The sequence below is a fragment of the Octopus sinensis genome, linkage group LG4 (genome assembly GCF_006345805.1).
Source record: "Octopus sinensis linkage group LG4, ASM634580v1, whole genome shotgun sequence".
Taxonomy (NCBI): Eukaryota; Metazoa; Mollusca; class Cephalopoda; order Octopoda; family Octopodidae; genus Octopus; species Octopus sinensis.
Window position 1 is genome coordinate 151,682,370 of NC_043000.1, and position 27,526 is coordinate 151,709,895.

The following is a 27,526-nucleotide window of genomic DNA, read 5'->3' on the forward strand; positions in this document are numbered from 1 at the left end:
AACAACGTTATACACAGCCCACTGTAACTATGGAATGCACCATCCCTAGAAATGAGTGTCGTGAAAAAAATAATAATAATAATAATAATTGACAAAATATGGTGTAGGAAAATAAGCAGAAGTAGTAAATGCTATAAATAATATGACCTGTGTGACTGTGTCAGTAACAGGTCACAAAATTAAAAGTAGGCTTATGAAAAAAAATAGAGGAGCTGATGTATTTAGTAGATGAAATATTTAACTAAACTGGCAGTTTTGAGTATTACATTTTAAACATATTCATATAAAAAAAAATTAACTTCCAATAATAATATCTAATAAATTAAAAGTAATTTTTATTAAACATTATTCCATATAAACAAATTTATCAAACAGTGCAACACTTTGTATTTTTTTTTAAGTTTATGATACAAATATCTATAACAATCAGCTCAACATTGTGCTTCAGATTTATAGAGGGAGGAATCTTCAATAGAATCAAAGACCAAGGAAATGGTATGAATGCAGTTGTTTGTTATCAACAAATAAATAATGATATATTCATGAGAAAGTAGTGTCTTCTTTAGAAAATATCTGAGAATTCTCACTGTTCATCCACGATAGTCCAGATGAATTATCAGCCAAATTTGGTTTGTCCTAAAATGAGAAAATAAAATTTTAAATGTTGGCAGTTGTATTGACAGAATAAATACTATTAAATAAACTGGGTTGTTAAATTTATATTGCATTTCAACAACTTTTTTTTTTACATTCATAAAACAAATTGAGAGCATTTCCTGAAGTTTATAAAAGGGTTTACAAGATTTTTTAAAAAATGCAAGAGAATTATAAAGGAAAAAATACTTTCATTTACAATTCACTTAGATCAGGGGTTCTCAACTGGGGTCCATATAAGATTTTGGCGGGGTCCACAATAATTTTTCAGGGACCATGAAAAAACTGCTTCGGACCAGTAAAGTTTATGTGCAAGAAACTGGTTAGACAAAATATTTTAACAATTACTTTCATATAATTCCTAATAATATTTAATTATAAAAATACACTGGGATTTTTAAACATCAATGGTTATTGGGGTCCTCCCAAGGAAAACAATAAAAGGAGTTCATGGACAAAAAATGGTTATATTGATTTTTAGTGAGTTATGTAAAAGACTAATGGAATCAAAGTTTAACCCTTCAGTATTCAAAGTTTTTCAGTCAAATGTTATGCTTATTTATTGACATGAATTAGTTATGTGTTACCTTGTAGCCTTGAGATTTCAATGACATGACTTTATTTTTACAATAATATTGTAGGATAAGTGTAAGAGGCCAGACCTGGACAGTTTGAAGATTGGCCAGTTTATATAGTAAAGAGTTAAAAAATCTAATTGTAAGTGGCAAGAAGATTTAAGATTTTATAATTTATCAAAAATAAAAGTTAATTGGTATTAGCTACCAGTTTAAATTTAGTGGATGACAAGTGCTTAAAACATGGTTAGAAAATAAAATAATACTCACCTGAAAAGTTTTATTTAATATAGAGTTTCTAATTTCTTCATGAACATCAGGATCCCAGTCTGTGAACCTAAAAATGATTGCAAGAAGTAACATGGAGTATTGTTATGATGTCAGAAAATTACATCAATAATTCAATCACTTTACTAACAAACATTAGAAACCATCAGTCTTTAGTCAAGGCAGAAAATCTTGCTCAGTCTGTAGAAAGGTGCAGAGCTCATGGCCCTCACAGGCATAACTAGATGAGCGACAGTGATGCCATTGAGTGCAGCAGCAATACTACTCTCGGAGTGGTTGGCATTAGGAAGGGCATCCAGCCGTAGAAACTCAGCCAGATCAGATTGTAGTCTGGTTCGCCAGTCCTCAGTCGAATCGTTCAACCCATGCTAGCATGGAAAGCGGACGTTAAACGATGATGATGTGGGTCTCTTCTGAGTATTATAGAGTATCGATAATTGTTGGAAGCTGAAATATCATCTGGTTTCAAATGGAAGGGCCAGTCCTTGAGATGCAATTCTAGCAATGGTAAGGATGTGATTTCACCAAGATCGTCAGTGATGGTGATCTAACAATTGGAGTGGCATGATAAAACGCATCCATACCATCCTGTAAAGTGGGTTTACTATAAGACATTCAGCCAAAAGGTACATGACACACAATATTAAAAAATTGCATTTTTCTTTCTTTTCTGTTGTGTATTAGACAATGAGAGACCACAACATACAGCAATACAATATACTGGAACAAATCTATCCAACCTGTACCAGTATGGAAAAAAAAAATAACATAAAATGATGGTTCCAATAAAAGTAGAGCTAATTGGGGCCTTAGAACAGCAACATCACAGAAGATAAGTGAATTACTCCTTTACTTGTTTCAGTCATTTGACTGCGGCCATGCTGGAGCACCGCTTTGAGTCGAGCAAATCGACCCCGGGACTTATTCTTTTTGTAAGCCCAGTACTTATTCTATCGGTTTCTTTTGCCGAACCGCTAAGTAACGGGGACATAAACTCACCAGCATCGGTTGTCAAGCAATGCTAGGGGGACAAACACATATATACATATACATATATACGACAGGCTTCTTTCAGTTTCCGTCTACCAAATCCACTCACAAGGCATTGGTCGGCCCGGGGCTATAGCAGAAGACACTTGCCCAAGATGCCACGCAGTGGGACTGAACCCGGAACCATGTGGTTGGTTAGCAAGCTACTTACCACACAGCCACTCCTGCGCCTATTAATATCTCAGTCAGTTAAATACTGATGATGGTTTACTTCATCATTAATTCAATGCATTTAACCATAATGTAATCAAAATTATAATTTACACATTTCAGACATCCCTAATTGCTTGCTATTGTTCCCATTATTTTAGATATTTTATAAACAGAGATGACAACAAATATAAAAGTCAAAAGTTTAATTACCGAATAGCATGAAGATCATTTGGGTCAGGAATCTCATAGATGCTTTCTCTGCATTTCTGAATAGATTGTGCTACTTTTGATTCATACATTTCAATTTGGTCATATCTAGAAAAATGATGGGGGGAAATGATAAACAATTGTTTTGCTAAGTAATAAAAAGTAAACACCTTTTTTTCTTTTTTAATTTAAATAATGAAATGTGCATATTCATAAAACAGAATTATTGGATTTTTAAAACTGTAGCTGAAGCAAGGAATATAATCTATTTAGCTCCAAAACAGGATGAAGTTGGTTTGATACATCACAAGAATTCTAAAAAGAGGAAACTGTTTAGATAACTGGGAGGCACACTTTAGTGCTAAGCAGTACTTCAGCCTGAATATAATCACATGCCTGCAACCTACAACATTAGTAACATAACACTAATTGGATTTGGTACCAACTCTCTTAGGTTATACAGATAAACATGCATCCACATTAAAATACCTGAAGCAGAGATTGCCACAGTAAATCTAAATTATGTTCTCACAATTTCAGAATGAAAATTATCATGCAACCACTAAATTTAGACATCTAAGCATTAATAGGTGGAGGCGCATGGCTTAGTGGTTAGGGTGTTAGCATCATGATCGTAAGATTGTGGTTTCAATTCCTGGACCGGGTGACGCGTTGTGTTTTTGAGCAAAACACTTCATTTCACTTTGCTCCAGTCCACTCAGCTGGCAAAAATGAGTAACGCTGTGATGGACAGACGTCCCGTCCAGCTGGGGAACACATACGCCATGGAAACCGGGCCCATGAGCCTGGCTAGGCTTTAAAAGGGCGCATTATATTAAGCATTAATAGCTGTGGTAAAAAAAATGTTTTTAAACTGCAGTTACCACAGGGTTATGAGTTCAAATTTTACTATTGTCATTTCTCATTTCTGCTGTGGTCACTGTTAAAACTCACTATAATAAGAAAAATCACACACAGCAAAGTTTACACATGTCCCTCCAGTCAAACAGCACAACTTTGTGACAGGTGATCCCAGATTAAACTGGAGCATGATATATCAATAGTTCAAGTATTATACGAGTTATAGGCGCAGGACTGGCTGTGTGGTAAGTAGCTTGCTAACCAACTACATGGTTCCGGGTTCAGTCTCACTGCAGGGTATCTTGGGCAAGTGTCTTCTGCTATAGCCCCGGGCCGACCAATGCCTTGTGAGTGGATTTGGTAGACGGAAACTGAAAGAAGCCTGTCGTATATATGTATATATATGTGTGTCTGTATTTGTCCCCCTAGCATTGCTTGACAACCGATGCTGGTGTGTTTACGTCCCCGTCACTTAGCGGTTCGGCAAAAGAGACCAATAGAATAAGTACTGGGCTTACAAAGAATAAGTCCCGGGGGCGATTTGCTCGACTAAAGGCGGTGCTCCAGCATGGCCACAGTCAAATGACTGAAACAAGTAAGAGTAATCATGTAAAGCAGAACACAATGACAATAGTAAAATTTGAACTCATAACCAAGTAGTAACTGCAGTTTTTTTTTTTTTAATCACAGCTATTAATGCTAGGATGTTACTTTCCAGTGAACAAACTAAGAAAGTACAAAGCTATGTCAAAACAAGCAAAGTCACAGTTCAGAGTTGAAGTGTTTACGTTTCTGTTATATTCTCAATTGAAATAGTGTTTAACGTGATACAAGTTAAATGTCATAAATTCCTTTTCTGAAGTAGTCAACCATACTCTAAAAAAACTACTCTGTTGTGTGATCACATTATAATCATAATAGAGAACACACATTTCAGCAAGACAAGATGACCTGGTTATTCCTAACATTTATTTTACAGAAAAACCAGTTTGCCAGTTAGTTACCAATTACTCAAATGGAACAGGAATACAAACCAAACTGACCCAAATACAAATCAAACTGAATTAGACTAAAAGATCACAATAAGAAAATTTAAAGAAGAAAAACACCAATATTTATAATAGATTTTTGGGGTTTTTTTTTAAAAAATCATTTCTACTTGTTTTAGTCATTGGACTGCGGCCATGCTGGGGCACTGCCTTGAAGGGTTTTAGTTGAACAAATCAATCCCAGTACTTCTGTTAAGCTTGGTACTTGCCCTGCCAGATTCTTGCTGAACCGCTATAGCATGGGGACATAAACAAACCAACATAGGTTGCCAAGCAGTAGCACAAACACAACAGATGCATATATATATACAGTATGAGCTTCTTTTAGTTTCCACCAACTAAATTCACCCACAAGGTTTTAGTTGGCTCAATGCTATAGTTGAAGACACTTGCTCAAAGTGCCATGCAGTGGTACTGAACCTAAAACCATGTGGTTGGGAAATAAACTTCTTACCACACAGCCACAAATATATTTTTTAAAATTTTCTAGGCTAAGAATATATTTCATATTTTTAGGCGCGGGCATGGCTGTGTGGTTAGGGTGCTTGCTTTGTAGCTACATGGTTTCGGGTTCAGTCCCACTGAGTGGCACTTTGGGTAGGTGTCTTCCACTATAGCCCCGAGCCGACCAGAGCTTTGTGATTGAATTCGGTAGGTGGAAGTTACTGCCGTGTGTGTATAGCTGCTCAGTGCCTCTCCGAAAGAGAGAGAGGGACGTTATACGATGATGATGATGATATAAACTATACATAACTAAACACTGTATAAAATAATATTTCAAACAACAAAACAATCTACTTACAAAACAGCTGCATCATGGTTCCAAGGGGATTTTGTATCAATTTTATAGAATATTTTTCGGACATACAGCAATATCTGCCACAAATGGTTAACACTTTTTCTGAAATAGACAGTGAAATTCATATTGAAATTTATTAACAACTAGCAGTATCACCCGGCGTTGCTCGGGTTTGTAAGGGAAATAACTATATAAGCATTTTTAGAGATGTAAAGTATAATAGCCATCTCAATATGGCTAACCACAAGGGGGGGGGGTGTTACTGTAGCTTTTTACGTTCTGAGATTTAATAATAAATTTTTAGAGAGTTACTTCCCTTATATATGCCAAAAATGCATTAAAAATGGGAAAAATTGATGGTAAATTTTTTTTAAAATCGTAGACTCATCGTAGATGCGCGCTAATACCCAGAAGGGCTCGATATGAATCACGACTATAAGATACCCGGTTTTGGTTAAACTGCACCGCAAAATGTGGGAGTAGTTAGGAATCTAAATCGTAGGAGACAGCCACTCACACAACTTCACTTTTATATATAAAGATTTCACTTGAACTAACAGAAATGCAAACACCAATTACAAAAAGAAAGAAAGTGCATTTACCTCCATTTAGGAAATGCTCTTTTCACATCCAGTTCCCCCGTTTCTGGGTTAATGACAGGGTGGAAAATAGGAGGGATAAAATACACACTCTGTAAATAAATAAAGTCAAAAGGTTATTGATCAAATCTGGAGTAATAGTACAGCACAAATATATATACTCTACCTTGTCTTCAGCCCATATATTCAACATAATGAAACAAGGATTAAAATACTGATGATGGATCTTTGGTTCTCTCTATATTCAGTACAACCACCACCGTCTCATTGTTACGCTTCTCCTTCATCACTCCAACTGTGTAACCATGTACGGCATTGGATCTATCCCTATTCGATAACCCTACCGATCACCTTTGCCTTTGCCTTTTTTTTTTTTAACTTTATTACCATCATTCCCACTTTCATTATTATCACCTTTATTGCTCATTGACAACTATTTTCATTCTTTCTCTCTCTCTCTCTCTCTCTCTCTCTCTCTCTCTCTCTCTCTCCATTATGTGATCCATAGTGAAATCGAAATCAAACTCGGTGACTGGCATCCGTTGCTAGTGGAGCGCTAAGAGTACCATACGAGTGAGATCGTTGCCAGAGCAACAAGCTGGCCTTCATGCCGATGGCACGTTAAACACACCATTCGAGCATGATTGTTACCGCGTCGCCTTACTAGCACTTATGCTGGTGGCATGCGAAACATTCGAGCGAGGTCGTCGCCAGTGCCGCTGGACTGGCTCCTGTGCAGGTGGCACATAAAAAGCACCATTTGGGCATGGCCGTTACCAGTACCACTAAACTGGCACATAAAAGCACCCACTACACTCTAGGAGTGGTTGGCATTAGGAAGGGCATCCAGCTGTAGAAACTCTGCCAGATCAGATTGGAGTCTGGTTTGCCAGACCTCGGTCAAATCGTTCAACCCATGCTAGCATGGAAAGCGGACGTTAAATGATGATGATGACATCTACTTACCAACAACTAACATGTAGCTACTTATTACCACCTCCTCTTCCACTCCAGTTCTTTCTCTTCTCTCAATTATATTGCTTTGAATAAAAGAAGCAATGTAGAGTAGAGAGGACTTTAATCTTATCAGGGAAGTGCTGCACTCTAACGGCAGAGGGGACCTGTGGAAGAGGTAGACCCAGAAAGGCATGGGACAAGGTGTTGAAGCATGATCTTTGAATGTCAGGCCTCACAGAAGCAATGATAAATGACTGAGACCTTTGATGATATGATGTGCTCGAGAAGACCTGTCAAGCCAAGTGAGATCATAATCATCGCTGGTGCCAGTGTCACATAACTGGAACATAAAAAGCACCCTTCAAATGTTGAACAATATGCTGTGCTTGAGAAGACTTTTAAGCCAAGTGAAATCATGGTCAATACCAGTGCTGCCTGACTGGCACCCATGCTGGTGGCACATAAAAAAGCACTGTTTGAGTGTTGGGCCTCACAGAGGCAGTGACAGGTGACCAAGGCCTTTGGCGATGTATTATGCTTGCGTAAACCTATCAAGCCAAATGAGATCACAGTTGTGGCCAATGCTGGTGTCAAATCAACAGCACCCATGCCAGTGGTATGTAAAAAGCACTTGGCATTAGGAAAAACATCTTACCATAGAGACCTTGCCAAATCAGATTGGAACCTAGTGCAGTTCCCTGGCTTACCAGTTTTAAGTCAAACCATCCAACCCATGCCAGCATAGAAAGCAGACATTAAACAATGATGAGGGACAAGGTAACTTTTCTAGAGCTGAGGCCAAAATGAAATACACATAGTACACTTGGTAAAGTGGATGGCAAATGAACAGGGATAATTTAAGGTAGAGAGGGCCCTTCAGGCTTTCTGAGGCAAAACCTCTTCAGGATTGGTACCACAATGAAATGCCCCCAGTACACTCTATAAAGCGTTTGATGTTAAAAAGGATATCCAGCCACAGAAGCCAAACTGAAAATGGAACATAAGAGCAAGACCTTCTAGCAGAGCAGTAACTCTGAACAAGAACTGACTTGGGCCATGAAGACCTATCTAATCCATTTTTTATTTATTTATGTGCCCTTTTCAAGCCTAGCCAGGCTTATGGGTCCGGTTTCTGTGGTGTATGTGTTACCCCCAGCTGGATGGGACGCCAATCCATCGCAGCGTTTCTCAAGAAACAGGAAGAGAGAGTGAGAGAAAGTTGGGGGAAAAGAGTACAACAGGGGTCGCCACCACCCCCTGCCGGAGCCTCATGGAGCTTTTAGGTGTTTTCGCTCAATAAACACACACAACGCCCGGTCTGGGAATCGAAACCGCAATCCTTCAACCGTGAGTCTGCTGCCCTAACCACTGGGCCATTGCACCTCCACTATCTAATCCATATCAGTAAAGAAAGCAGATGTAAAATAACGATGGTGGTGATGAGTCTAATGTTTAATTTTAACAAAATTTAAACAAAAGCAGTACACATAAAATTAAAATGTGTCCTTAAGCACTGACTTTGTATTTGTTATCAGTGCTCTATTGTTAACATTATCAGGTTACATTTACTGGTAAGGAAAAGAGAAATGAGCACGGCCTTTGATGAAATTACCAAAGTGAATTGATTAAGATGCTTGAGAACTGATCCGAAAATTGAGTTTCATTCACTATCATCATTTTAACAGCCACTCTTCCATGCTCTCATGGATCAAATGGAGTTTGGTGAGACAGATTTTCTATGGCTGGATGCCCTTCTTGTTTCCATATTTTCCCCATGACCAGACGTTTTCATTGAAATTTGATTACAAAGGGCAGACACCCAACACATACTGTAAAGTGGCTGGCGTTAGGAAGGGCATCCAGTCATAGAAACCAAGCCAAATCAGACTGAACCTGGTGCAGGTCTGGTCAAACTGCCCAACTCATGCCAGCATGGAAAATGGATGTTGAAAGATGATGATGATGATGACAGAAACACTCTGTTATAACTATCATATGATGTCATGGCAAAGACACAATAAAACACACACACACATATATGATGGACTTCTGTCAGTTTTTGCCTACCTGATCCACCTACAATGTTTTATTGAATTGATTACATCAGCAACATAATAAACAACATTATTTGCACCAATTGCCAACAAAAAGAAATACTTTCAAAGAAAAACTGAAGTGCACAGAATTTACTGTAGAATTAAAATCTACTAAAATAGAAAACAGGAGTAAACATATTAAATGAAAGTTGGAGTGATTCACATCAGATTCTGAACAAGACTAAAACAGCATGAAAGAGGCATGGCTAAGTCAAGTAAGGCTCTTTTAAGAAACATGTTCTATACTTTACCGAAAGAAACAAAACATTACTGTTATTAAAAGGATGATGGACAACACATCCTTCAACCAATATCATCATTTATGTCCTCCTTCTATGGGGTTGGAAAGTTTGATAGGCGCTGGCAGATCTGAAGACTGAGCCGAATTTTACTGTCTGCTATGGCATGGTCTCTATGGTTGGATGCTCTTCCTTTACAGGGTGTGCTGGGTGCTTTTCACATAGCACCAGCAACAGTGCGGTCGAGTAACTTACAAGACAAGGTCCCTCAATTGAGTGGGGTGTAGTTTTGAGGGAGGTGGCTTTGTGCCATGTGATGAGAGGTTAGAGTATGAATAGAGAGACAGAACTAGATGTTTTGCAGTAGAGGAGATACGTGGCACTACATACACTCAAATTGTAGGGAGGGGCATATAAGTGAAGTGGAACCACAAACTGCGTAAGGTGAATGGGTAGCTAAGTTCTCAAGATTGCAAAAGAAGAGTGGGGGATGGAGAGGAAAGAGAGCAGGGAGTGGACACAAGTTGAGGGAGTATGTTTTAGGAGGATATGGTAATACTAAAAACAAAATTCATACTCCAATAATGATGAGCCCACAAGGAGTCTCTATATAGTCCACTGACCTGCTAGAAATAGCAGGCAAATGTCCCTCAAATTACACCCTACTATTATAAATAAGGAAAATATAGATTGTATTATATATTTGTCTTACACTCCTTAAAAGACAGAATGGTCATGGCTAGAATGTCATTGATCATAGATCAGCTCAAATTTGAGTTGACTTGGATCTGAGACTATCATCAAAATGATGGTGAAATCACTATTATGTTAACCCTTTTGTTACCAACCCGGCTGAAACTGGCTCTGGCTCTCAGTACAAATATCTTGTTTTCATAAGTTTTTAATTAAAATCTTCCACCAAACCTTAGTCACAATTTATGTTCCTAACACTAGCTGAATGATAACTAAGTTATTTTACTAAATTCTTTGTTATATTTAAAATAATTGAAAGAAACACAGGGCATCACAAAATAAATACGGTAACAAAGGGGTTAAATGCTGAGCCAACCTGAACTACACATTACCTGAAACAATAGAAGATTTAAAATGAAATCATGAGTCTCATTAATCCAAAATCAAATTCTCATACTAATAAAATATTATACATATGCTATAGTCTATTCCTTGGTCTATTTGACTTAATGAGGTAGCTATACAATAATAAAAGAAAAGAAAATGTATAAAAATCTGTATCTCACAGCTGTCAGTATCAAAACTTAAATATATATTAGGTCAAGAATATAACTTGTTCTGAAATAAAGGAACTAATTTTGGCAGTAAAATCGGTATGAAGGTTCATAAATTTTCTAGGGAAAAATACATCAGTAGTTCCCATTGCCATCAGCAGGTTTATTTATAGTTTATTCTGCTACTGTTCTATTCTCCCAAGCTTACCTTTGAAGCACATAGCCTACTTAACACTTAGGTAGGGACACTGGTTCATACAACATCAGGGTTTGGCCACATACTGACAGTCCTGTATGATATATGTTTGGTTGTTAGTCCTGCACAACATGGAAAATCTTGTTATTTGACTGATAACAGGCTCTGGACAGGTATTACCATTCCTGGCCAGGGCAGACATGATGGTGACTAAGAAATAACTCCATATTTCCCAGAACTCTTGAACTCCCAAACTGAAGTCTCGCTACTGAATACAGTTAACTATTTTAAAGAACTAAGGAAGACAGAGAGAGAAGATTTCCGATGACCTTATCAATGGGCTACAAAAAGTACCATGCAACAACTTGTTAGGTAGTTCATGGGACAGAAAGTAATTTAAGTCCACAATCACCAATGCTTGTAGGCACAGCACATCAAGAAGAAATAAATTTCTTTGCAAATTACAAAGTAATTCACTTTGCATATGAAAATGAGAAGTATATATATAAATCAAAACTGATTTGTAAACCAATGTTTATTTTCTGTTTAAGTTAAACAGTCTGATTTAGCACTATACATCAGATCTTATAGAAAATGTGTTTATGAAATGAATGCTATAGTAAATTCTCAGAAGTATTCATGACCTAATGAAGAATGTACAACACAGTACCCATTGACAAATATATGGAATTAAATATAACAAAGTCATTTGATATAGCAAACCAATGTTCTTCAGTAGACTACATGCCACATGTATTAACTTTTAATGTTAACATTTCAATTAGCTAGTCTTGTACAAAGGGTCTACTTTAGCAGAGCTAATCTAAGTTACCCAAAGACATAATAAGATATTATAAATAATATTCCATTCCAAACTGAAATTAACAATGATGCAAGAGAACAGATGATTATTGAAACACATTATCTTTAGACAACTAGTCAAATGCCTTAACAATTCCTCAGACATGAGATGGATGACCTGAGAAAATAAGAGCTTGACACATTGAATATCTTAATGAGAAAAGAAGATTTGACAAAGAAAATTTAGGACAAATATTGAAAGAAATGCAGTGATGTCCAAGGAAAATTCATTGGAACTGAATAAATATGACTGGTTGATAATTAAGAGTAAAAGAATCAGAAATAGGGAGAAAAAAAAAACAAATAGTTAACATCAACATAACTGTATACTCTCTCTTTTACTTGTTTCAGTTATTTGACTGTGGCCATGCTGGAGTACCGCTTTTAGTCAAGCAAATCAACCCTAGGACTTATTCTTTGTAAGCCTAATACTTATTTTATCGGTCTCTTTTGCCGAACCGCTAAGTTACGGGGATGTAAACATACCAGCATCGGTTGTCAAGCGATGTTGGGGGGACAAACACAGACACACAAACATATGTATATACAAATATACGATGGGCTTCTTTCAGTTTCCATCTACCAAATCCACTTGCCCAAGGTGCAACACAGTGGGACTGAACCCAGAACTATGTGGTTTATAAGCAAGCTACTTACCACACAGCCACTCCTATGGCTATGTATATTCAGAAAACCCATTAAAGACAATATTAAGAAAGGATTATCAGATCAATAGCAGCAGCCAAGAAATAAGATATTTGGTAAAAAAAAATTCAAAAAGATTTTAGAAACAAAAAGTTGTTTTGTGTTGTTTTAAATAAGAAAAAGCATCATAAAATTTCTTTTAAATGTAGCAGAAATATACTTACAGGACAATCACAACTAGGATAGTTTTCTGGCATTTTAAGCAAAAACCGAAATATTCCACCTTGGTACATTCCTTTCCGTATAAATAATATTCCATTCCAAACTGAAATTAACAATGATGCAAGAGAACAGTTGATTAATGTCTTTTTAATGAGATTTTGATGAAAACAAAAAATTCATTTAAATATTTGCAAGCTTTTGCTCAAAAGATCAGGCAGCCATCTCAAAAGCTAAAATTGCTGGGGGTGGGGGATTATGCAACACATAAGAGAGGATACAAATTAATTCTAAATAAAATATTTACTCAGCCATTCTCAGAAATAACTTAGAATCTATAATCAGTAGAGAAGAAACATGGGTTTGAATAAAAAAAAAAAGTACTGCAATTTCAACCTAGTTGGATCTATTGAATTTTTGTAGTCAGGCGGTGCTCCAGCATGGCCACAGTCAAATGACTGAAACAAGTAAAAGAGTATAGAACCATATATTTAACAAGACTAAATAAATTATGCATTCTTAGAAAGATTTTATATGCCAAACGCGGAAGGGCATCCAGCTGTAGAAACTCTGCCAGATCAAGACTGGAGCCTGGTGCAGCCATCTGGTTCGCCAGCCCTCAGTCAAAACCGTCCAACCTATGCTAGCATGGAAAACGTACGTTAAATGATGATGATATATTATCTCCAACATCATTTTATATCCATTTTTCCATGCTGGCAGGAGTTAGATATAACTGTCTCATCCTTTATTTTTGACTCTTTTATCTAACATACAGTGACTGAGACCTTTGGTGATATGCCATGCTCGAGAGGACCTGTGAAGCCGAGTGAAACCATAGTCATGGCGGATACTGGTGTCATGTAACTGATACCCATGCTTGTGGCACATAAAAAGCACCCATTACACTCTTGGAGTAGTAGATGTTTGGAAGGATATCCAGCTGTAGAAACCCATGCTAAATCAGATTGGGACCTGGTGCAGCCCTCCAGCTTACCAGTTTCAGTCAAACCATCCAACCCATGCCAGCATGGAAGGAAGATGCTAAACAATGATAATAAAACAACAGAGAAAACTAAGCAACAAAGTCATGTTTGCTTCCAGCATAGTTTTTATAACTAGATGAACTTCTTATCACCAAATACTTTACAATTTGGATTGGGTGCATTATTAATCCTGCCACTAGCACAAAACAAGTTATCTTCAACATGACTCTTGTCCCTTCAACACTGCCAACTTTTCATTATTTACTTCCTTTTGCAGGCTTCACAGCTGGATAACATTTTACAGAGTGTAGTGGATGTATTATCATGGCACCAGCACAAGAGTGCTTGTCACTCTAGTCAAGATTAAAGGATCTTCTCATCTTTATGTTGGCTTTCTTTATTCACTAATCCTGGGTGCATTTCACTGTGGCACTAGCTGTAGTGAGGTTGTTTTGTACCCAGCTAGACTAAAGGGTCCCCACTACTCTATATGGTCTTCATTTACTCTTTTACTAGTTTCAGTCATTTTGACTGTAGCCATGCTGGAGCACCACCTTTAGTCAAGCAAATCGCCCCCAGGACTTATTCTTTGGAAGCCTAGTACTTATTCTATCGGTCTCTTTTGTTGAACCGCTAAGTTACGGGAACGTAAACACACCACCATCGGTTGTCAAGCGATGTTGGGGGACAAACACAGACACACAAACATATACATACACATACATATATATACATACGACGGGCTTCTTTCAGTTTTTGTCTACCAAATCCACTCACAAGGCTTTGGTCGGCCCAAGGCTATAGTAGAAGACACTTGCCCAAGGTGCTACGCAGTGGGACTGAACCCGGTACCATGTGGTTGGTAAACAAGCTACTTACCACACAGCCACTCTTGTTCAACATAATTTGACAAAGAGAGTAAACAGAGGAGTGTGACGACAGAAGAGGAGCCAGGACAAATGAGTAAAAGAACAGAGAGTATGACACTAGAAACTGGGTGATTGGAGAGGACAACAGTAGAGCAAGGATTAATTGAAGAGGTTGACAATGGTGACAGCATCATGTCTACTGGTAAGAGAGTGACAGAAAGCAAGTAATGGATAGTAATAGAGAAGGGCAATGGCATAAGGGAGTAATGGATCTCAATAGGAAGAGAGGGATTGGCGGGTAGCAGTCCAGAAGAGTGATGGTAGAGTGTACTGCATATGACCCCATCCAATGCAATCCTGTGTTATACAGGTATCATGATGAAAGAGAGAGGTAGAGTTATAAGGACGATGGGAGGAAGTTGAATGTAGACAAGTCCAATGTCATCCACTGTTATGCAGACATCATGATATAATAAATAGGAGAGAAAGTTGTTAGGCGCAGGAGTGGCTGTGTGGTAAGTAGCTTGCTAACCAACCACATGGTTCTGGGTTCAATCCCACTGCGTGGCATCTTGAGCAAGTGTCTTCTGCTATAGACCCGGGCTGACCAATGCCTTGTGAGTGGATTTGGTAGACGGAAACTGAAAGAAGCCTGTCGTATATATGTATATATATATATATGTTTGTGTGTCTGTGTTTGTCCCCCTAGCATTGCTTGACAATCGATGCTGGTGTGTGTTTACGTCTCCGTCACTTAGCGGTTCGGCAAAAGAGACCGATAGAATAAGTACTGGGCTTACAAAGAATAATTCCCGGGGTCGATTTGCTCGATCGACTGAAGGCGGTGCTCCAGCATGGCCGCAGTCAAATGACTGAAAAGAGTAAAAGAGTAAAGAGATGAAATAGTGTAATGGTGAAGGACAGTAGATGGAGACATAACAGAAATACAATGGATGGAAGACTGAAAGATAGACACACATCATCCATCCCAATCTCCATCACTACCACTATTTTTAATATTGGCTTCACCAACCTTGCACAGATGGGCTGGTCTTCTCTAGCACTGCATGTCACTAATCATCACAGACCTTGAGGCACATCTTGAGATCTGTCTTCCCCACTTCATCCCATGTTTTTTCTCTTCTACAGGGTCCAGCAACTGTGAGCACTTGATAATTGTTTATATAAATATTATCCTCCTTATAAATCACATGTCAAAACCAATGCAGTTTCCTCTCTTGCAAACTACATCTCATTCCTCTCAGATCATTTGTACTTCATCCTTCATGCAATATTAACATTACACATCCAGCAGAGTATGCTAATTTCATTTCTTTCTAGTATTCACAAATCCTCTACATTCAAGGCCCACATCTAGCTAGCATGAAGTATCATACTTCATACACAAGCACCCTAAAATCTGCTCTTCATTTGCTATCAACTTTAATGACAGGTCTCTCTTTGGGTCTACTTGGAGAAGGGCCTGTATTTTCCATACATTCTCCTCAATCAACAACCATAAAACATTTCCAATTCCTTTCCTTTTCAACGTTGGCAAGGGCAAGCGTATTACTATTATTCTGTAGACATTTCTTTCCAAAGATGTCACAATTCTCCTTAGTACACTGCTTTGCAATTCAGATTTCCTCACTCCTCTGATCCTCATGTCACAAGCCATCTAAACCTTTTATTTCCTGCTTCTCCCTTTGCTAAGCATACTTAATGTCCAACTTCTTTTCTCACTACTTAGTATTCTTTTCTGCCGTGCAGTTTCTTCTAGTCTTCTCAAGTCAGTTCCCTTAACTTTTATAGTTCTATCTACAGTTTATTACACCACCATATCACCTTCCCATTGGTTGGATCCTTGCACTCAATCAATCTGCTTTGTAGCCCTCAGTTTTCCCCTTTGTTACAAGTCTCTATTTACTCCTGATGCCCATCATATATATCAATTAGATCTTCTCTGAACCTCTGACTGATTGTGTGTTCTTTTAGATTCCCTGTCTTCTGTCTCTAGATTGTCTTCTATCTTTTATTGTAAAATCTATATATATATATATCATCATCATCATCATCATTTAACGTCCGCTTTCCATGCTAGCATGGGTTGGACGGTTCAACTGGGGTCTGGGGAGCCCGAAAGCTGCACCAGTCCAGTCAGATCTGGCAGTGTTTCTACAGCTGGATGCTCTTCCTAACGCCAACCACTCCGAGAGTGTAGTGGGTGATTTTATGTGCCACCGACACAGGTGCCAGACGAGGCTGGCAGACGGCCACGCTCGGATGGTGTTTTTATGTGCCACCGACACAGGTGCCAGATGAGGCTGGCAAACGGCCACGATCGGATGGTGTTTGTTACGTGCCCACAGCACGGAGGCCAGTCGATGCGGTACTGGCTACGGCCACGTTCGGATGGTTTTCTTGTGTGCCACGTGCCACTGGTACCACAAAGATACAAATTCCATTGATGTTCATCTATTTTGATTTGTTTTGATTTGATTTGACCAGAGGTGACTCCAGGTCATCAGTGTCACTCGGGCTTGTCACAGATTTTGCATAAGACACATGCCTGCTCGAAGAATTTCACATTTTCCTGCTTTATTTCTAACCCCAAATGGCTTATTTTTTTATATCTAGCACTACATCTTTCTCCATTTCTAAGTTAAGGGTAAAAATAAAGCAACCTTGCGAAACACAATTGATCTTTACACATAGATGCACAGAATAACAGCAATCATATAATAGTGGAGTGCACAACAAGCATCAGCAATATGACTGTCGCCTGTACTTTTGACAAGAGACACCAGTTAGTCTTTTACACCTACCAGGCTCGTTTGTATTAGCCAGAGTTGCTGCATAATTTTTCATTCCTCTAAGAATATTGTAAAATGGAAACTTTTCATAGATTGGAATTTAAATCCTCATTGTTTCAAGAAAACATTGAATTTGAATTACTTTTAATTTTTATGATTATAGATAACAACTTGGGCTGTAACTTCTGAGCCCAATGTCTGAGAATGATGTTGAGAGAACATCTACTACGAATGATATTTTCTGACACAGGGCACCTCTAAGACGACCACCAGATGCTGAAGGAAAATAAGGAAACTGCAACCAGGCTCAATAAAAGGAGCCGGTGTTACTGGCTGCAAATACTTGAAGTCAGTGTTGGCAGAATTTAAATCAGCTGGCAAATGTATGTTCACTTTCTAAATTTATACTTGGGCTAAGCCCAAACAGCCCGAGTGCCAGAGTTGCCACTGATATATACATATATGTATACTTGGCACACCGTAGGTTATGATGATGAGGGTTCCAGTTGATCCAATCAACAGAATAGCCTGCTCATGAAATTAACATGCAAGTGGTTGAGCACTCCATAGACACATGTACCCTTAACATAGTTCTTAGGGAGATTCAGGGTGACACAGAATGTGATAAGGTTGGACCTTTGAAATACAGGTACTACTTATTTTTTGCCTTGAACACAGCTGTGCATGCACACTCAGCTTCAACGTTCTAACTCACTTCCACTGTCTACAGCAGTGCTTGGAAGGAAGGTGTGTAGCATGTGATTGCTGCATTAACCATGACAGAAAGGCTATATCTGAAAACACTCACCCAAGATGCCATGCAGAGAAACATGTGGCTGGAAAGCAAACATCTCACCACACAGCCACACCTCCAACAGTATGTATATGTGGGTATGGATGGATGGATGTTAGTATCTCCTTGTCTTGACACTACATCATATGTTGTTGCAAATAATTGTCACTCTCATACAAGCACTTCCAAAATCTGTGAGAACATGTCTGGCCATGGAGAAATATTATCTTGCTTGGAGGAAGGTGAGGGTTGGGGACAGGAAGGGCATCCAACTGCAGAAAATCTGCCTCAATAAACTCTGACCCATTGGAAAGTGGATGTTAAAATAATGCAGTAGCACATAAAAAGCACATTCCGATCGTGGCCGTTTGCCAGCCTCATCTGGCACCTGTGCAGGTGGCACATAAAAAGCACCCACTATACTCACGGAGTGGTTGGCGTTAGGAAGGGCATCCAGCTGTAGAAACTCTGCCAGATCAGACTGGGCCTGGTGCAGCCTTCTAGCTTCCCAGACCCTAGTTGCACCGTCCAACCCATGTTAGCATGGAAAACGGACGTTAAACGATGATGATGATGATGATGATTTCTAAGACTACATTTTCCAATGTGTCTTCTCATTTTTTTGTTTTTGTTTTAAGATAGTAGAGTGTGTGATTCAAGGAAGATTTGGCTGATATTTCTAGTAGATCAAATGACAGGGTAGAGGCTGCCTTTTTGGCTCAAATGAATTAAAATTGCTTGTGGTGACAGTAAAAAGGATAAGGTGTGAGAAGTATCACTATGAAATAGTTTTGAACAAAGAACATGAATGGGAAAAAGAGGGGATATCAAGAAGCCTCTAAATGAGTATTCAAACTGCAAGAAACAGGAACCAAATCTCCTTCATGTAGCTAGCAGCCTATTGTCTTTAAAAAAACAGAGCATGTTGAAGAGTACAGTCCCTGATATACAAATAGATTATTATAAGGCTTCACAATAACAACACTACAGAAATCAGAGTAGAGACTAGGGTAAGATATATGCTCAAAGACCAACTTAACAGAATAAGTTGCAGCTTCTTTGAGGATAGTTGCTGAAATACCAATTGTATCAAGTTATGTCAGTACTATTTTAGTAACTTGCTTAGGTTATAAATAAATTTAAAAAGGTACTATCCTTCATCATTACCTACAATGAAAGTAACAAAATCTTCTTGTAAAGAATAAAGAATTAGTTTCCATAGAATGTAATGTAGATTTGTAATAGGATTTGGACACATATACCTTACTAGTAGTATTGTCTGGCATTGCTCGGGTTTGTTTCGACCCTTTAGAATTGGCATTTTCGAAAAGTAAAAATCTTGCATTATGTAGCTTGTTATCCTCTTTAAGTGAACATTTTTCTGGTTGAAATACACCAAAAAATGGCAACATAGCAGTAAAAAAATCGTTAAAAATAGGGATTTTCATTAAAAAAAAGCACCTTTTTGATGTAAATAATTTTTGGTCTTAACATGGTCCGATTTGAATTTTTTCTTCTATGGAAGGAAGAGCAAGCCTTCTTCTATCATACTCTCAATTTTGGTCAACTTGCACCGCAGGGTCTCACCTGCTATACACAGACAACTTCAGCTTTATATATAGAGAGAGATTTCTAGCATCAGTTCTTAATCATGAACAGCTACATTTTGCATTTGTTGCCCAAGAGAAGACCATCAACAGGATTATAGAATCAATAGTTTTCTAAGTACTGAGAAAGCTATTTCAGGTTATACCTGAGGAAATTTGAAGTTTGAGATTGCCAGTAAATTCATATAGATGAAAATAATCCAGAGCTTTACCCTTAGCCCTTTCCATCATCATCATCATCATCATCATTTAGCATCTATTTTCCATGCTGGCATAGATAAGACAGTTTCATTGGAACTGGTAAGCTGGAGAGCTGCATCAGGCTCCAGTCTGTTTTGACTTGGTTTCTACAGCTGGATGCCCTTCCTAATGCCAACCACTGGCGTTAGGAAGAGCATCCAGCTGTAGAAACTCTGCCAGATCAAGATTGAAGCCTGGTGCAGCCATCTGGTTCGCCAGTCCTCAGTCAAATCGTCTAACCCATGCTAGCATAGAAAGCAGATGTTAAACGATGGTGATGTCTCCATAGAGTGTATTAGGTGTCTTTTACATGTCACTGGTATGGATGCCTTTTATGTGTCACTGGCATGGGTGCCTCTCACGTGTCACCAGCACTGGTTACAACTATGATTTCACTTAGCTTGACATATCTTCTCAAGCACAGCAAATCACCAAAGTTTAATTCAATAATTCGTGTTGTATAATATTCTAACTGTCTCATTTTGGGACACTATATTTAAATAGGTTAGGACTGAATAACTGAATAATTCTTACTGTAGAATTTTATATGCTAATGACCAAATTCTTATTACAAAGCTGCAGAAAACAGAAAAAATTCTAAAGACTAAAGCTCCTGTTAGTAGCAGATGGCAGAAAAATGCAGTGTTATCTGAAAAGTAACTTTGCACATTAACTACAAATGGAGTAGATAAAAACTCAATATTTTATGTATTTAATGCATGCAATGCACATTCAAAAAGTGCTGTGAATCTTTGAGCCACAACTTTAGAAGTAGTTTGAAGTAAAAGCAGACTTCAAATTACTCAGGTAGCTTGCAAGAAATTACAGGTAATTGCAATGGAGATGTGGTTAATGCAAAGATGGATTTAGGGAAAATATGGTAGCAGGGAGCTCTTATCTTTTCTAGGTTTTAAGGTTTTCTCTCTTCATGCAAAAGATAGGCTCAATGGAGAGGTTTTTCTAACGAGCCTAAAGCCATACAGTTGTGAAATGTACGTGATCAGAGCACAGAATCACAAAGGCTGCCTAAAATTGAGCCGTGCATGATTCACTGAATTATGCAACAGTTTATATGAAAGACTAACAGTAAATTCAGAGGAAAATATCTTGGATCAAATGCATTGGTCAATGTGTGCAAAAAAGGCAGCTATGGTGGTCTAGATATATAGCACAAATAGATACTATAGGCTAGGTGAAATATGAGTAGGAGTTAACTGATGCAGAAACAGTCCATAAAAAAAAGAGAGTTGATAAGAAATGGTAAGGACAAATCAAAGAATGATGAGCATCACAGATGGGATAACGTAGGACCATAATGACAGGAAATACATTGCCTAGCAGAGCTGTCCAATCTATGCCAATTGAGACAATGATGATGGTAATGAACTTGTATCTTTACCATTTTCTAAATACATAAACAGAACAGTCGCCTCCAGAGCCTGATCTCACTCCTGTATATCTCAGTTGTTTTCAGTTCCTAAATACAATAGAAAAATTATCATTTTCAAAGATCAATTTTTAGCAGCACTTCTGTATCTAAACTGTTTCTAACTTGGCAGTTATTTCATTAAAACACTGTTCTAACCATGCAAAATGATTCATGAACAACAACTCTGTCAAAGGATCTTTTCGGTTTGAACGGCAGTTTTTTCCTAGCGGTGTCATATGAAATTGTCACCCATAATTATAACCCTAGTATCGATCTATTGCATTTCTATCTGTTTTAGGGTTAGGGGTGGGGGGAAGGGTATCTTTTTTTCTTCACAAATGTAAATAAACCCAATCTGTTTCTTAAACAAGGGACATATTCATATGGCACAGAATGCTTTTTACCTCAATAGACGTAATTGATTAGTTGAAATTGCAGAAATTGAAGAAAGAAAAAAACAACAAATATCTTACAAACTATAGAATTTTCTCAATAAAGCCAAGAGAAAAAGATGTTTTATAAACACATTCTACCAGTATATGAAGTTTAAAATTTTTTACTTGCCTAGAAATTATGTTAAAAACTACCATTCAAACCGAAAAGATCTCTGTCATACTGTTACAGGAACAAAAACCTTACAAGGAAAAAAACACATTCTCTCCTTTGTTTTACCAATGAATGGTTGCTACTCAGTGGATTCAAAATCCTATAAATGTCTTCCTACTAATATAGTAATTTTATTTTCAACTAAAAAGATTACTTACCGAATGTATTTGATGCCGATGGAACCACATAAACACCAGGTAGTTTCTGTTGACTAAGAAGATTGCTACAAAAGAAAAGCAAAAGACTCAGGTAATAATCCAATTAAATAATATCTACTTTGTTAAACATTCTTATTTACAAAATGGTTTTAATTAAACTAAAACAAAAGTTGTCATTGTGTGTCATTTTTTTTACTCTTTTACTAGTTTCAGTCATTTGACTGCGGCCATGCTGGAGCACCGCCTTTAGTCAAGCAAATCGACCCCGGGACTTATTCTTTGTAAGCCCAGTACTTATTCTATCGGTCTCTTTTGCCGAACCGCTAAGTGACGGGGACGTAAACACACCAGCATCGGTTGTCAAGCAATGCTAGGGGGACAAACACACACACACACACACATATATATATATATACATATATACGACAGGCTTCTTTCAGTTTCCGTCTACCAAATCCACTCACAAGGCATTGGTCGGCCCGGGGCTATAGCAGAAGACACTTAGCCAAGATGCCACGCAGTGGGACTGAACCCGGAACCATGTGGTTGGTTAGCAAGCTACTTACCACACAGCCACTCCTGCGCCTATATATACAAGCATGTATATAGGGAATTTCTGCTTACATTACTGGATGTTTTTACCATTTACTTAACAATAATATCTTAATATAATGCAAAGAACAAAGGGAGTAAGCTAACAGGATCATTAGCATGCCAGACAAAATGCTTAGCAGCATATCTTCCTACTTTACGTTCTGAGTTCAAATTCTACTGATGTCAACTCCACCTTTCAAGGTCAATAAATTGAGCACTGGGATCAATGTAATCGATTAACCCCCTCCTCCACCTAAAATTTCAGGCCTTGTACATATCATCATCATCATTTAACGTCCGTTTTCCATGCTAGCATGGGTTGGACGGTTCGACCAGGGTCTGGGAAGCCAGAAGGCTGCACCAGGTCCAGTCTGATCTGGCAGTGTTTCTACAGCTGGATGCCCTTCCTAACGCCAACCACTCCGTGAGTGTAGTGGGTACTTTTTACATGCCACTGGCACAGGGGCCAGAGGAGGCTGGCAAATGGCCACGATCGGTTCCTGCTTTTTACATGTCACTGACACAGACGCCGGTCAGGTGGCACTGGCATCAGCAACGTTCGGATGGTGCTATAGTAAGAAGAATACTATGCGAAGAACAGGCAGTTGCCAACACTTAACAATAAGCTGTTAGAAAATAAGAACTTCACATCAAATTGATTGACTTAAGCGCTGGGCCTCGTGGAGGCAATGTGCTGATGCTGGTGTCATGCAACTAACACCTGTGCAGGTGGCATGTAAAAAGCACCTTTCGAGCAACTGGACTCACAGATACAATGACAAATTACCAAGACATTTGGCAATATGCTGTGCTTGAGCAGAAGACCCATCAAGCCAAGTGAAATTGTAGTCATGGTAGATACAGGTGTCATGCAAGTGACACGTAAAAGCACCCATTACACTCTTGGAGTGATTGACATTAGGAAGGGCATCTAATCATAGAAACCATGCCAAATTAAACTAGAGTTTGGTGCAACCCTGGTCAAACTGCCCAGCCCATACCAGCATGGACAACGGATGTTAAATGATGATTGGTTGTGAATCTAATTCAATAAACATTATGATGATGATAATGTTGATATCTTCATCACTGTTTTAATGTCCACTTTTCCATGCTTACATGGGTCAGACAAATTTCAGTAGCTGATGCTCTTCCTATCACCAACCCCCTACCTGCTTTCTAGCAAGGTAATATTTCCCCTTGTTCTTTGAACATGAACAGGACAATGATCAGGCCATGTTTTCATAGAAGATTGCAAACAAATTACAATGCTTCTATAATGAGGATGCTTTTTGACACCTATTGAGAGCAGCTTCAAAACCAAGGAAACACAGGCACGCATGAGCACACACACACATTTTTATGCAATAGGCTTCTTTTAGTTTCTGTCATCCAAATTCACTCACAAGACTTTGTCGGTCCAAGGCTATACTAGAAGACGAGGTACCACATAGGACTGAACCTAAAATGACGTGGTTGGAAAGTAAACTTTTAACGCAGCTATGTTCGCGCATTCACACATACATAAATATAAATATAGAGAGAGAAGCCTTACAATGCTAACATAGATTGGATACGTTTGAAATGCAACAACCTCGCTGCAATTTGGTCCCTAATGTTTACACATCAAATACATTTCCAGTTACGCTGTTTTGCTTGAAGTTTGGCATAAGGATACCTTTTCTAGTGTCAGAAGTTTTTTATAAGAGTATCATTACATGTGAATCTCTGATATTCATTATGCACATTAAAGATCTGCAAACCCATTAATCATAAGGGTATCACCACCAGAGTTATTTCTCCAAAATGTATGTAGTACATTAGTAGTTATGTTTATAGTACAGGCGCAAGAGTAGCTGTGTGGTAAGTAGCTTGCTAACCAACAACATGGTTCCGGGTTCAGTCCCACTGCGTGGCATCTTGGGCAAGTGTCTTCTGCTATAGCCCCGGGCCGACCAATGCCTTGTGAGTGGATTTGGTAGACGGAAACTGAAAGAAGCCTGTCGTATATATGTATGTATATATATATGTGTGTGTGTGTTTGTGTTTGTCCCCCTAGCATTGCTTGACAACCGATGCTGGTGTGTTTACGTCCCCATCACTTAGCGGTTCGGCAAAAGAGACCGATAGAATAAGTACTGGGCTTACAAAGAATAAGTCCTGGGGTCGAGTTGCTCGATTAAAGGCGGTGCTCCAGCATGGCCGCGGTCAAATGACTGAAACAAGTAAAAGAGTAAAAGAGAGTACAAATCAATAAAACGGAGATTAATTCTATTCGAGTTATACAGATGGCAGGATTAGATTTAGTGCTTCACTGGTGATACAGCTCAGGGCAGTAAGCAGTGCGACTACGAACGAATCGTATCAATATGTAGTACCTATTCAATATCAAAATATAACTACCAAATAAGACCATGCAGTTATGTTTATGTATACAATGTTATAAAACCAAATTGTCAATTTTGTGCACGATACTCTGTCAATTAATTTAATTGCAAACATGAAATGTAAATATAAAATATATATATATATAACATATAATCTTACAATTCTGCCATTAAAGCATATTCCTGAGTGGATCGCTTGAGATCTTGAATAAGTTTTGGTGTTTTGTCTTTCGGTACATTAATGTCTAAGGTTTGTGGGACACTATCTTGCACAACAGGAATGGGTGGAAGCAGTTTTCGGCCTTCCCTTACAGCCATTATGAAAACAAGCACCTGAAAGTTAACAGAAAACAATTTTTAAAATTCACTGCAAAAACACGTTCTTTTGAAACAGCTGAAATGAACAAATAATACGCTAGAATAATTCTACACTATGAAGTGGTGACAAATAAATCGTGCTAAAGGCAAAGATCGTTTATCTATTAATAGTAAATAGAACACGGAGTCAAAGGTTAATAAATCTGATAAGAACTGGTTTACTGTTCACTTTCAATGTAAAATGGAACAAGACAAAACAAGCAATATATAATCCAAATGCTATCAAAAGTTACTAAAAATCATTATTATGAATGATAAGCAATATGATTATTTTTGAAGTAATGGTTTGGGAATATGTACAATTTTATCTATCACCTTAGTAAATATGGCCGTACATAAAAACGTCACGAAAATAATTAGTGTTAACTTTTTTTTTTTTTCTTTCTCTTCTCGTCCGTACCCACAGAGCTGTGTGTCGTTGCTATGTAAACAAAAGTCATGTGAACACAGCGCAAGTTCTATTGTGTAGATATCGTATCTGTTCTACACCTTTACCGAAAAAGGGAATAGCAAAATGGTTTAGAATATCATATATTTCTACGGAAATACCACCACGTTATTATTTATTTAAATGATTTGCTATTCACTTAAATAAAACCAATCTACATTTACTTCATAATACCAGTGTATAACGATACCGTATTACCTGTAATCAAGGAGTAAACACGAAGGTGTAGTTTCGAACGACAGACATCCTTCCTTAATTTTATAACCTATGAGGAGACAGGCTATATGATATTTCGGTAGTTGGTGCAAAAGAAGTTTTACAATTGTTTGTTATGAATCATGTCTCACCACCTCAACTAATTCTTTTCCAATCGATAGTAAAGGTGTGCGCAAAAATGAAAACAAGCATACGAGGTTATTTAGTGCATACCATAGAAAAATAAGTAGTATTATGCTGTGCGTCTTTCTTTCCACTCCGTTTCTTAATCAGAATAAAATGAACACAGTTTACATTCTGAGGCCCTGAAACTGTGGATTGGATTTTGGATTGTTAGTCCCAGGGCAAGGTGAATCGATCCAGAGAGTTTGGGACAGCTTAATAGTCAAATTTTTGACTCACTTTCTGATAAATGTAATCAGTCTTTAACATGACGTTGACTTCTTTACAAGTGCCAAGTTTTCTGGTGAGTGAGGTATCGCTTTACCTATTATACCAGACTAGCAGTATCTCCCGGCGTTGCTCGGGTTTGTAAGGGAAATAACTATATAAGCATTTTTAGAGATGTAAAGAATAATAGCCATCTCAATATGGCTAACCACAAAGGGGGGGGGGTGTTACTGTAGCTTTTTACGTTCTGAGATTTAATAATACATTTTTAGAGAGTTACTTCCCTTATATATGCCAAAAATGCATTAAAAATGGGAAAAAATGATGGTAAATTTTTTTTTTAAATCGTAGACTCATCGTAGACGCGCGCTAATACCCAGAAGGGCTCGATATTAATCACGACTATAAGATACCCGGTTTTGGTTAAACTGCACCGCAAAATGTGGGAGTAGTTAGGAATCTAAATCGTAGGAGACAGACACCACACAACCTCACTTTTATATATATAGATATGAACTGTTTCTTTAACACGTTGGAGCTCCGTATCTCAATTGCGTTCGGAGAATGATATATGGGGGATAAGGGTGATATGTCGAGGTTTGTTACAAGCTTTTCGATTCCGGAGAATTTGGATTGCCTTGTCGATAGGATGCAGGGCACTTTGATCCCCACGACATGATAAAATTATTAAACGAGTTCGAACCAGTGGACTTGTCCTGGAATAATGCGAAGAGATCCTATGGATTCACTCTTTACACTTGGACTGGTGCCTCATATGAGACCATTGTTAGTAACCCTTTCGCCGCGTCACAATACTGCAGTTAAGGTAGGGATTACTGCCTTATTTGCTGAAATAAGTTCAGTAATTTGTCAGAGAATTGTTTTTCAATCTGGGACCTTTGAAACGTTCGAGGGCG

General features: G+C 38.1%; 1 protein-coding gene across 1 annotated transcript; it reads right to left on the reverse strand.

Annotated features, from left to right (window-relative positions):
* Positions 1-313: 313 nt before the first annotated feature.
* Positions 314-26,012, reverse strand: LOC115210372 (AKT-interacting protein). Its single transcript, XM_029778937.2, has 9 exons — positions 25,871-26,012; positions 25,338-25,510; positions 22,197-22,261; positions 12,701-12,801; positions 6,239-6,327; positions 5,640-5,738; positions 2,931-3,035; positions 1,500-1,566; positions 314-636 (listed from the first exon to the last, which is right to left on the reverse strand). Exons 2-9 carry the CDS (start codon positions 25,493-25,495, stop codon positions 541-543), a joined length of 780 nt encoding a protein of 259 aa, XP_029634797.1. The 5' UTR covers positions 25,496-25,510; positions 25,871-26,012; the 3' UTR covers positions 314-540.
* Between the last annotated feature and the right edge of the window lie 1,514 nt (positions 26,013-27,526).

What these genes read in the sequence shown, in the direction of transcription:
- LOC115210372 (XM_029778937.2), bottom strand. Translation starts at nt 25,495, where the DNA reads ATGGCTGTAAGGGAAGGCCGAAAACTGCTTCCACCCATTCCTGTTGTG. An exon ending in AGAGCATTTCCTAAATGGAG is followed by an intron (nt 5,739 to 6,238) that starts GTAAATGCACTT and finishes TGTCTATTTCAG; the next exon opens with AAAAAGTGTTAACCATTTGT. An exon ending in AATGATCTTCATGCTATTCG is followed by an intron (nt 1,567 to 2,930) that starts GTAATTAAACTT and finishes AATCATTTTTAG; the next exon opens with GTTCACAGACTGGGATCCTG.